The 12,596-nt window shown below is 41.3% G+C and overlaps 1 protein-coding gene across 1 annotated transcript in view; it reads right to left on the bottom strand.

The window, feature by feature from the left end:
• Positions 1–12,596, bottom strand: part of LOC126236442 (lachesin-like) — a 464,103-nt gene that overhangs the window by 96,669 nt on the left and 354,838 nt on the right. Inside the window, exon 7 of the mRNA XM_049945760.1 lies at positions 5,943–6,095. Coding sequence (XP_049801717.1) covers positions 5,943–6,095 — 153 coding nt within the window. The remainder of the gene's footprint in view (positions 1–5,942; positions 6,096–12,596) is intronic.

Raw genomic sequence — 12,596 nt, 5'->3', positions numbered from 1 at the left:
TTTAACTAGTTCTAAGTTCTAGGGGACTAATGACCTCAGCAGTTGAGTCCCATAGTGCTCAGAGCCATTTTTTTTTGCTAGCAAATATCCTCAAAATCAATAACTGCAGCAACTTGAAATAAAAGAGGAGGCCTATCAGCATAATGAAAAGAATTGGAAAGAGGAGCGTAAATACTGTATAATGATATTTTCAGAGATTAACGAAGAAAGTAAGAACAACAATGGATTCAGACACAACGTTGTCATTGGCACGGAAGTGCCACAAAAGCAGAGGTAAGTTTGTCTATTATTCATCATCATCTTCGTTTCCCTTCTATCCAACATCTGGTCCGGTTGGGGTATCAATGGTGCTTCGCCACTTTACTCTGTCTTTCCACCTTTCTTCTTCCACAATTTGGTTCCATAGCACGTTCCTCCTCCTTAAACTCATCTTTATTGTGTCAATCCATCTTGTTCTCGGTCTTCCTCTTAGCTTCTTGCCCTCAATATTGAACTCCATCATTCTTCTTCTTATTCTTTCCTCTCCCACCCTCTTCACATAACCAAAGCATTTTAATCTATTCTTTTCAATTTTCTCAGTCAACTTCTCCACTCCAGTTTCCTTCCTAACATCTTCATTTTTCACTCTGTCTCTCCACGTCTTCCCTAGCATATTTCTCAGAAACTTCATTTCACTACATTGTATCCTGCTCTCCTCTCTTCTAGTCATAGTCAAAGTCTCTGAGCCGTAAATTAGTATGGGTGTGAAGTAAGTCTTGTATAGCACCATCTTGCACCTCACTGGCACTTCCCTTCCCAACACCAAGTCCCTAACACACTGGTAAAATGTACTACTCTGTTGTATTCTTTTGCTAATTTCTGTCTCCAAACAAGCATTCCCCAATAATATACTTCCCAAATATTTAAAATTGTCAACCATTTCAATATCCCGTCCCTTAATATGAATTTGTCCCTTGCCGTTTCTATCCCCTCTGGTTACCACCATGGTCTTGCTTTTCTCCACACTAGATTTAATTCCATATTTCTCGACTTATCATTTAGGATGTTTATCTGTTTTTGTACCTCCTTACTGCTTGCTTCCAACACCACAATATCATCAGCAAATAGTAACAGCTTCATCCCCCTTCCATTATGGGCTTCTTTCGTCTCTTTGACTATTACATCCATCACCATTATAAGTAGTAGTGGTGATACCACACTTACTTGTATTAGTCCCGTAATATTCTTAAACCATCCAGTTGGAAGAACTGACTACGTGACTAAGGCAAGTTTCTCTATTATTATCGTCAAAAACTGTTTTCTAGAGCTACATGTATACAATTAAAGGATTGAGACCGTAGAAAGAGAAACAAAAAATGGACACCTACCCATAATCCTCCCAGAGGATGAGCATTTTCATAAAGGGAACGATTTAATTTAGAAGAAAGCAATATCGCTATTCTCGAAGACATAGACGTAAGAATTGGAACACTCTTATGAATGGAGTTGTTGGCTCAGAGCGAACATACACTTAACGACCATGGGAAGGAAATGTTACTAGTACAGTTTATTTCCTACGGACAGAAAATAGGTTATGTATTTTTCTGGAAGAAAACGAGCAGTTATGTTATAAATTGTGTTGTAGCTATATACACTTGTATAAGAGAGGGAGAGTGCAAGAACTGGACTTAATTCGTAAAACGTAAATGATGCGTCAAAATCCATCAGATAAATTGTGCAAACTAAAGAAAACATACAAACAAAATCCTTTGAATCTCGTATCTGCAACAGCCAAGACTAAGGCAATACATACAACCGCTACTCTGAAGCAAAGCATAGAGGAAGAATGACGAATCGAAAAAAATAACTGTATGTAGAATATCAGATGACGGAGTAAAAACGACAAAAAAGAGGAGGCTATAAATATACAATGAAGCAGCTAAACAGGCGTTACAGGAAGAACAGAAAGCTTATGACATACTCATCACAGACAGGACAACTGAGAATGGAGAGACATACTAACGGAAAACAAGAAGCGTTCTTAAATTTTTCTATTGTCTTGTTATGAGGAGATTTGACATTCCGTGGTGGAGGTCTTCTGCATTGTCGTCAGAATGTGTGCACACTGTTCCCACTATGTCGGGATTCATAGCTGTCCAGCGTAACAGCACTGTGTCGCGGGTGGCCTACGCCACAAGTCGCAGGAGCTACATCGGTGAACGCCACCATTGCCTGGCCTAGCCGCCAGGCAGCAGTGGTATCGCTGCAGGAGGGCCCCGTCAGAGCGGAGCTACTCGCTTCTGCAGGGTCAGATGCACGAAAATAGGTCTCACGTTAACATGGCGCTTCAATAGACTTAGGCCGGTGCAAGGTTATGGCGAGGTAGTTCTCCACAGAAAAACTCTCTGTGCACTTACGCCGACTGCTGCCGCCGTTCTTCAAACAGAACTTCTCCTGGCGTCATTCTGCGACTTGTCATCCGACGCCAGTCAGGATACCGGAAATCTTCTGCTGTGTTGCGATGTGTAACAGCCAGCTGTCTTCTTCGAACTACGTCGAAAACTGGCCCCTACAGTGTGGACCTCTTGGACTTGGTATTTGGCTCGTCATAAATGTTTTCTGTGTAACAAGACATTTTGTTCCTTGTGAACCGATATCTTGCCTTTAGAGATTGTGGTTCAGTTTTCCGTGGCTAAAAGCCACTTCAAAGACAAAAACTTAATTGTGAACCGCTATTTTGTTGCGTAATTACACTCCGAAGAAGGAGGACTGAAGTTTATGTTCATTTTAATAAACATAAGTTTCATTGTCTACCTGGACTTAAGTTTATCTGCGCCACCACCGCCGGCTGCTGTGGCCGAGCGGTTCTAGGAGCTTCAGTCCAGAACGGCGCTACTGCTACGGTCGCAGGTTCGAATCCTGCTTCGGGCATGGATGTGTGTGATTTCCTTTGCTTAGTTAGGTTTATGTAGTTCTAGGTTCTAGGGGACTGATGACCTCAGATGTGAAGTCTCATAGTGCTCAGAGCCATTTGAATCATTTTGCGCTACCACCACTTGGACCACTTCAGTGCGTAGACTTTAATTAATTCCATGGAACATATTTTCTTACTTTTAAAATAAGTCTTGCTTTTCTCTCTGAGTTACTTCAGTACCCGAAATTTTTTTTAAAAATGTATTGTTTACAATAAAGCTTATACAACAGGTTACACACTTCGAATATCTTGGTTGTTACACCACTCGCAACTATTATAGGAATATTTAAGATAAGACAGTGATTTTCTCTTGTTCCTGTGACACGAGACGCAGAACACTGGAAGACACTGTAAAAAAGGACAACTGAGTTCTTATACCACTGTGCACTGTATGGTTGTAGGATGTATACTAAAAGGCGGAAACAAATACTTCATCCAAATTTCAGATATGTAGTTCTTATGTCCAGTAAACGGCTACTCCAAAAGAGATTGCAAGAAACTACATCACTGAGTAGAAATTGGACACTTACTGCCTAAAAAGAAAAGAGATGAGTACTACACAACAAATGTACCGGACAATTAACGAGAACGGGTCGACAATCACAACTGAAATTTAGATGTGCGTTTTACGTAATCAGAAAGGCGTAGTGAAGTACGTTCTGAGAAGTGGAGGACTGATGAATCAAAATGGACCACATGGGCTAATCCACGATGAGGTTGATGGTGACCTTAAAGTATGTAATTCTTAAACTATACATGTAAAAGAAATATTGTATGGAGAAGAAGTTGTCCACAGGCAGTTGTTTAGCTTCTTTCAAAAAAAAGTTACAGATATATCAGTAATCAGTCCATCTCTACAGGACAGTGAGGATCGCATGTTATTCTCTTGAAAATTTCTGACAGAATCGTGTGGATGGCGTTTGTGAGTACCTGGCTAGCACAGTGTTATGTTCATGTTTTTGCGTATAACTTTGGAATCATAGGCAAGGAGAGATTACAGCATATTATTTTATACTTCTCTCGAATAGCCCTAAGGGTCTACTAAAGTTAACATCTCCCTCCGATGGACTGATCTCCACCAACAAGAGGGGAAATGTTAAGGCTACCAGACTGTAACCCAGAATATCTGTTTAAGATCTGGTGATAAGAAATTTTGCGCTACTGCTTTCCCCAGCTTTCAGCCTAAATATGAACATTTATTTCACCATCAGTTTTCAAAATAGGTATCTCGAGGTTGAGTACTAACATGCGGAGGGTCAGTGGAAAAAAATCAGGTGCGTCGTTGTTTTTTGATACTGAGTTATTGCTACATTCAAAGTATTATTGTCAGGAGAAAGAACCAGACAGGTCAGATTGGGGTGTCAGGTGAAAGAAGCAGGAAAGTCATTGGTGACTATTCTGGTTACGAGAGGGCACAGCAAACAGAATTCTAACGCAAACGCTTTACCATTCCTCCTCCAACACCCTACAAATTTTGTGATTCTGCTCGTGGTCAACATCCAAAACTTCACTCTCTTCCCTTTCATTCATTACGTAATTCTCTATCAAATTAACGACCTGAAGAAAATACAAATTACATTCCCTGTGCACGGTCGTGGTAACGCCTAAGGATTTCAAGGAAATGGTAAAAGCATCCGGATGTAAGCCATCTCTTTTGACAGTGGTCAGTGTTAATCAAGAATTGGAAAACATTGTTAGACACAAAGCACGCTGCAAAATGCCCTTTCAAAACTCAATCTGTCAAGATAATATTATATGAATCCAACCACTGCTGTAAGCTGAAACATCGAACGACTTATCATAGAGGAGTACAAACTGGTATCATAAGGACACCATGACAATGTCAGTCAATGGATGGGTTGTTTGTACTGCCCATATCAGGTTATAATGATATGTTTAACTTCATAATTCCTACTTGTATGCTGCACAATAACTTTGCAGCTAACTTCTGTTCGCTGTATCTAACGCAAAGAATTCAATTATTTATTCAAGATCTTCCAGTTTACAGACTAAAATAATAAGATCTGAAAAGCCTCATTAAGTTTCTTCACCCTGGTGCTGTGAAGTTTATTGACCGGCTCCACAAGTAAATATACGTGATATGAGTACTATCGCTGCGTTATCACAACCAGAACTTGGTTTAGTCATGATTATTATGGAATTATTGCGTCTATTTCACTTTATTTCCTGTCTCTTTCTCCTTAGAGAGGAAATTATTCATTCTGTGAACACTCGGGATGCCTTTATTGGTGTTTCAGCATTCGATGAAGCCAAGATGTTTAATTTTTGACATAAAAAGCATTGTATGTTCTTATATATTGATGTAATTACAGTTCAAATATTAAAACCCCTTTTTCCCGAGTTTCATAAAAATTGCCTGAGCTGATTCTTTCCCCTGGCCCTTCGCATTAGCATGCCTTTGACACATGGACTACGAAACAAGCCTTTGGAAATTTATGAATTAGAATAAAAATAGTACGGTAATGTAACGATTGGTAACACTACAAAGTCTGAAGTTGTGTAAGTGGGTGACCTACATTGCTTAAGAAACTCCAGAATATGTTTTTATCATTAAAATTCTCGTGAATATGTATCCCCAAAATGCTCAGATTGCTCCTTAATTATCAGATCTGAGCAATAGCCAAAATTTCTCATTAGTGTTGGACCATTTGTTGTGCTGAGTGAATAAACAGTTATATTTAAATTAAGAGGAAGATTGTTAACAGAGAGATGGTTTAAATACATTATTTCCAATTTATCCAGATGATTTATATGTGTTGGGGTTGTATATAACACTCAACTCATCTGCAGAAACGATTAATTCCGCTTGTAGTTAATTAAATAGAAGATCATTAACATGTGTGCAAAATAATAATGGACCTAATATTGAACCATGTGGGCCTACATTAATTTATTTCCACCAAAAAAATGTTTGCTATCTCGGCGATGTGTGCAGTAGCATGCAAGCGCGCGGGGCTCGGTGTAGTACCTGCAGCTGCGGTGATGGTGGACTCTGAGGAGGCGGCGACACGCTTCCGCTTGTCCAGGCTGCTGTCGCCGCCTGTGGGAGCGGCGCGGCCGGCGTCTGGGGCCCGGCTGGCGTCCGGCAGCGCCGCAGACAGCGCCGGCGCCGTCGGTTTCTCTGCAATACCAGCATGCGTGAATCGCATAGCCTCACTGGCACCATTCAAATTCATGTGAGAACATATCAACAAAGGGAAGGTCTATAGAGAAGCCCATAAATGAGTAATCATAAATATATATCCAGTGTTGCTACAGTCGTCTACATTGATGTGTAAGGGGATACTGAGAATCAAGTCTATCCAATCTTATGCTCTGCAAACTGCAGCAAAATGCATAGCATGTAGTACTTCCCAACGCATCACATGCCGTATTTCAAAATGATATACGAACGAAATGAAGCACTGTCCTCATATAACTTAAATTTTATTTATGTGTTAGTAGGTTATCCAGCATTTGGAGATTACTTTTTCACCTCATTGCCACCCCACCCCCACCTTACCAGTAGGAGTGCATTGTCAGTGGCACTGTCATTAATCAGATAAGAACACAGAAGGCCTTAGTATATAATACTAATCTAAGCTGTTATCAATTATTTCGATATTACCGCTTTTCCACGACTACCCCCACTTGTGGGTGAGAGACTTCTCTCACCCTCGACTATTTTCCCTGATAGTGAGTGATATGTTGAGTAAGTCTGGTCAAAGTTTTATACGTGTTTCATAGTTACCATTACGTGTCAGTTCTTCCCTCCCCCCCCCTACCCCCTATACTTTCTCTCTTTTTCAGGAGCGCTTTGGATGACATAGCACCATGGTATTTTTCTTCTGAGTAAGTCATATGTGTTTGCGCGTGACTCAAATTGTTCCTAGCGTTCCAATACTATGCGTTGCATGTCATTCCTGAGCTTCCAATGGACCTGGGGTAGTAGCCAAAGACACCACGATAGCTGTGGGTTCGTTGAGAATTATTGCAGACTGTCCGCATACCTTCGTGTTTGATGTCCTTCCCGATGACGATATCATCTTCCAGCGGAATAACTGTCCCTGTCACATCATAATCGTGGTACAGCAGTATGACGACCAGGGCCGGTTAAAGCCCAAGTGACACAAGACGCTACTTGGGATGTCAAGCTGCAAGATTTCTATACAGGAAGTATTACAAGTAGTAGTGGCCACCTGGCGCACCAAGCGCGTGTCCGCCTCCGTAGCGCAGCGGTAGCGTTACCACCTACCACGAAAGGGGGCCCGGGTTCGATTCCTGGCAGGGGACTCGGTGCTGGGTGTTCTTCATCATCGCTGACACGCAAGTCGCCGAAGTGGCGTCAACTAAAACGACTTGAAATACGGCGGCCGAACTCTGAAGGGGATATCCCGGCGAATAAATGTCATACGATCGTTCCACACAGTGCGTTCTACAATTAATAGCGAAAACTGTCACGGGTGAAAGTTACAAGGGAAAAGGTGATTGCTCATAAGGCGACTGTGTGAAGAATGTTGTCGAACCGGCTTTGTTGATGAACATGATACCGGACTCACGTTACTGTCTTGGCCACCAAATTCCTCTGATCTGAACCCGATGGAACACATCCGGAATACTGCGCATTGCGTGACTTGTACTTTGACATTTTGTGCTACATACTTCCGGAAACCTATCAAGGAATTATCGAATCCATGCTGTACTGCATTACGAAGGTGGACTTGCACCGCAAATATTGCGGAAATGTAAAGTGCTTTTGCCATGAGGTTTTCGTATAATTGATTGGTAGTCAGGGGCTCGTATTGTTAGCCAATCAACAGATTCTAATAATACTTAGAAAGCGTATTTTTTGTGCAAACATACAGCTTTTTAAACGGAACAATTCGTACTGACATTAAGAAACGGAAAGTAGGGTAAAACAGAATTGTTCCAGAATTCTACCGCGAGTCGTTTACGAGACATCGTATTTTGAAAAGTTCCCACATTGACACTTGTGTATTATCTGTGATAGCACACACTAACGAACAACACAAATGCATACACTAGTTATGTGGATTCTGGCCGGTAACGAGAAAATTGACCGTTACAGGTTGTGTTCAAAATAACCACCGGCAGCGGCAATGCATGCTCCCGGTCTGTTAAGGAACGACTGCTGCACGCGTGCTAGAATTTCATGGGAGATGTTCGAGCAGGCTGTAGTAATACGTCGTTGCATGTCATCGGGTGTAGTTGGTATTTCCTAGTATACAGCGTGTTTCAGCTTCCCCGCAGAAAAAAGTCTACAGGCGTCAAATCCGGGGAACGGGCCGGCCATGGCACAGGTCCTCTGCGTCCAGTCCAACGATTTGGAAACAATTCGTGAAGACACGTTGTAGTACTTCATGTGCTATGGGCTGGACAGTGCGACGGTTCATTTATATTTTAAGTTACCTTGTTGTGATCTTCAGCCGGGAGTAGTCTGCGAGACCACCGCTTGTTAAATAGTCTTCTTATAAATACAATACGTATTGGATAATAAGTATCTTGTTACAGGAGACCTTCTGGGTAATAAAAAAAAACAAGCGTTTTTTCAATGCACACATATACATTATTGATATAAACTTCCGATCTTTGGTATTGCTTGACAGCGTGGATGGCGTAGAAGACTCTTTCCCGTCTTTGATTAGCTTGCCCGTCAAGACTCCGACTAAGTCTTCAACTCTCTTGGAACGACACTGAGACCAGGCGCGATAACGCACACAAATAATAAAATACACAGAACAGGACTTGTGCACTAATAAATCGCCTTACATAATAACTAAAACTTAACATTCTGAACGATTATTCTGGATAACAAAAAGTGCGTACAGTTCTACTAATAAAGCTTGTTCATTTATATTCAAAATTAGTACGAGATTTCACTTCCATTCAACGAAATTATTTATTTCCAAACTTAGGCTATAAAATGCCTGGAAAATCTCGTATCCTCGCAACAGCCATCATACTGGTTCCACAGGTTTCTCCTAGCATCCGTGTAAGATGGTATGTTAGGAGGCTGCGCTTCTAGTGTGTGTTCAATGTTCCGTTTATGAAAAACGGGTCTATAAGCTGAAGGTTCACTATCTCACATCACACGTTTACACTCCATAGACGCTAACGTTCCACCTGACGAAGCCAAAGCGGACTGCCATCAGACCAATAGTGCATGTTTCGGCAGTTTACCTGGCCATGATTGGTAAATTGGCTTCGTGACTAAAGAAAACACATGATACCGGTGCATCTGTAGTACCCTGTCTTAATGTCCATGTACAGAAGTTAACAAGATTCTCATAATCGTTTCCATGCAGCTCTTGATGGAGAGAGACATGATAGAGAGAGATCTTGTGTCGGTGGAGAATGCGTAGCACACTTCCCGGACTCATACCACTTCCTTGTGCGATTGCGCGGGACCTAACGTGCGGATCAACTGCAGCAACAGCAAGAACATTAATTTTCCGCTCTCCGGGTCGTCACTTTTTTCCTTCTGTTACGTTTTCTGGGAGTTACACTACCACTTTCATGTAACTGGTTGAAGAGGATGATAGATAATCGCCGAGATGATTGATGTCTATTGGGATATCTTTCCACCTTCACCGAACAAGAACGAACCGCTTTTTCTTCATTCATAAAACTGCTTGGAGGGTCTGATAAATAATTGCCGAGATGGTTGATGTCTAACGGGATACCTTGCCGCAAGAATACAATGTACAAGAACGAACTCCATTCTTCCTGCACTCTCCATACGCCATGAGAATGTCGGATTTTTCGGCATTGGTAAATTCCATCGTCCACTCACAACATACTGCTTGGTCTGTGATTCTCCAGGTATTTTATAGCCAAAGTTTGGAAATAAATAATTTCGTTGAATTGAAGTGAAATCTCGTACTAATTTTGAATATAAATGAACAAGCTTTATTAGTAGAACTGTACGCACTTTTTGTTATCCACAATAATCGTTCGTGACTAGAAAGTCACAGTGCACTCAGGGAACACATAGACACGCTGTAAGCAAACATAAAAACATCGTAACTAGCAACTACGCAATTTGAAAGGCACAAATAAGTGTCATTGTTGAAATTTTTCAAAATACGATATCTCATAAACGACTTTGACTCGAATCCTTTAAAAACACTTCTGTTAATGTCAATACGCATTGATCCATTTAAAAAAGTGTATATCTACACAAAAATACACGTCTTAAGTAATATTACAATCTGTTTATTGGACAACAATACGAGCCTCTGACTACGAAGTCATTCTGTGAAAACCGCACATCAATACCACTTGCCACTTCCTGAATATTAGCTGTGAAAGTTATAGGTGATTCACCCTCTGTGTACATGTCAAAAGTCAATGGGTGGGTGATAGATCCTGTCATAAGGAACAAATTTTGTTAGAGATAAAATTTGCACTGAGACTTCCCGGCGATACTGGACGTCTCTTTATTGAATTCGCCGACCCCGGGACAACGAGATTTCTCCGAACTAGCAGGGTCTACTAGCCAGGCGTGCTGTATTTCTGCGCTACCTTCCCCTGTAAACCGATAGAGTGGTTTTCAACAAGAAAACTTTGAGAAAGACATTAATTTTTACAAGCGAAGCACAAACTTCAATTTGCTTGCCCTATCCCGTTTCACGCGAAGAAGATGACTGAATTATAAGCACTACACTTCGTATGTGTACGCTGCTAAGTGCCCACGTCTTGCAGCCTGTCAGGAGCATGCACAATAATAAAAGACGCCTAGCATTGTATATTGCTTGGAAGCGTTAGCGAACTTTGTCTCTAACAGAAGTTATTCTCCATGACGTGAACCGATGCTGTACGTCGACGTTGGGCTTTATATGAGAAACTTAATGAGCGGCAATCGTTTCGGCTTACTCCGACCGTCGCATACAGCCGCACCTACAATTCAGATTTATAATCCTGCATACGTATGATCATGGATGTGACGGATGAATTCGGGAATGGAAGATGTTACATTACAGTAGACTGGGTTGTAGCCTCAACGAGATAAGATATACAAGTAATTTTGAGGCAATATTGATCGCAGGGTAACATATAAAATGTTTGCAGACTCAATATTTCACTTTTCAGCGGAGTGCAAGCTGTTTTGATACATCCTGATAGATTTACTCACGGGCAGTAAGGTTGCGGGTTCGAGTCCCCGCCTGACAAACTTTTAGTCTACTTGGAAGTTTTAGAAGCATTGCCACAGTTTTTACGGTATATGGTCCACAGCTACTGGGAAGAAGCTGCGCATTATTCTATCTTCTTCAGTCTAGGTCGTACATTTTTGACTAGTGTTTCCGAAGAAATAGGGCATCTAATGTTCAGGAGGTATCCTCAAAATGTAAATGAGAAATTGAGGAACCGTTATTGTTTCTAGGTAATGTTACACAAAGAATAATAAATGTCATTACCCTTTTATAACGTGTGAATGAGAATCCACACATGTCTGAACAGCGTGTCTACTATTACATCCTCCGTAATTACCACTGATGTTGAGGAAACTGCTAATCTGCACCATCTTACCCATACCCATTGCCAGAAACTGTTAGCTCACGCATTGAAAGGTACGGCCTTCATGCCTGGAAGGTAGGTAACCACACCGGCTAAACTGCGCAATCGACTGCCATCCCCATAACGAAGAAGCATTAGACGTGCAGTGCTATTTCACTAAGAATGTAGTGAAGGAATGCAAACTCGAAAATCATATTGACAACGCTTTTGAAATGCAACCATGGACAAAAGTTGATGTATTGGCTGTTGCTGACTAAAAAAAAAAAAAAAAAAAAAAAAAAAAAAACTGTGTGCAATGCTTCATCGTAAGGTCTATCTGCTAAAAGTCTATGAAGCTGATGTTGGTGAAGCGATAGTAACAGCGCTTCCAAGAAGGAAGTGCATGCTTTTAATGTAACGCAAGACGCGGACAACCAGCAAAAACTAAGAGCTCATTACCGACCAACGGGTGAGGTGAGCCGGTGTGACGGTGAGCCACGTAGATACGTAATCAGCTTGAACCATCCCTCAGTGTACAAAATTATCAAAAACATACTTAATATTGCAATATGGTGGCCCAACTGGCTCACACCTGACTAAAAGGCCCACAAAAAATGGCAGCTGGCTGCAACGTGTGACGTTGCAAATCTGGAGTAAGTCGACTGTTTGATAAAATTTTGTAACATTTATTTCTTATTAAGCACGAAATTTTTTTTTATATTTAAAAAGACAAAGTAAGGCGTAAGGGCGCAACCGTGCAGAATGCGTCTAGCTGTCTGGTCAGTAGTTTTGAGTGAGTATCCTCGAATGCAGTTACTGTCGAAGGATTCTACAAGATACATCTGAAAAGTAACACCTTTACTGGCCTCCAAAGTAATGACTAATAGCTACGATGAACTTCTAACATCGGTTGCAAAGCTGTCAGAAACTGTAAGTAAACTCTTTTTGTGGAATTGATCTAAGCACCGTGGTCACGCGTCGTTGGATATCAGCAACGTCTGCTAATGTTAGTGAGGAACAGTGCTTAACTGTCTTCGCTTGTGTTCAACTCTTTCGCTCTCATTCTGAAAGACAGCCGCTGATCATCCGGAAGTATCCGTTGCCATAGTGTCTTTGCAAAATGACG

Source organism: Schistocerca nitens, chromosome 1, assembly GCF_023898315.1.
Source record: "Schistocerca nitens isolate TAMUIC-IGC-003100 chromosome 1, iqSchNite1.1, whole genome shotgun sequence".
In the NCBI taxonomy this organism is placed as follows: Eukaryota; Metazoa; Arthropoda; class Insecta; order Orthoptera; family Acrididae; genus Schistocerca; species Schistocerca nitens.
Note: the sequence above shows the minus strand (reverse complement) of the source record. Positions and strands in the feature narration are given on the sequence as shown.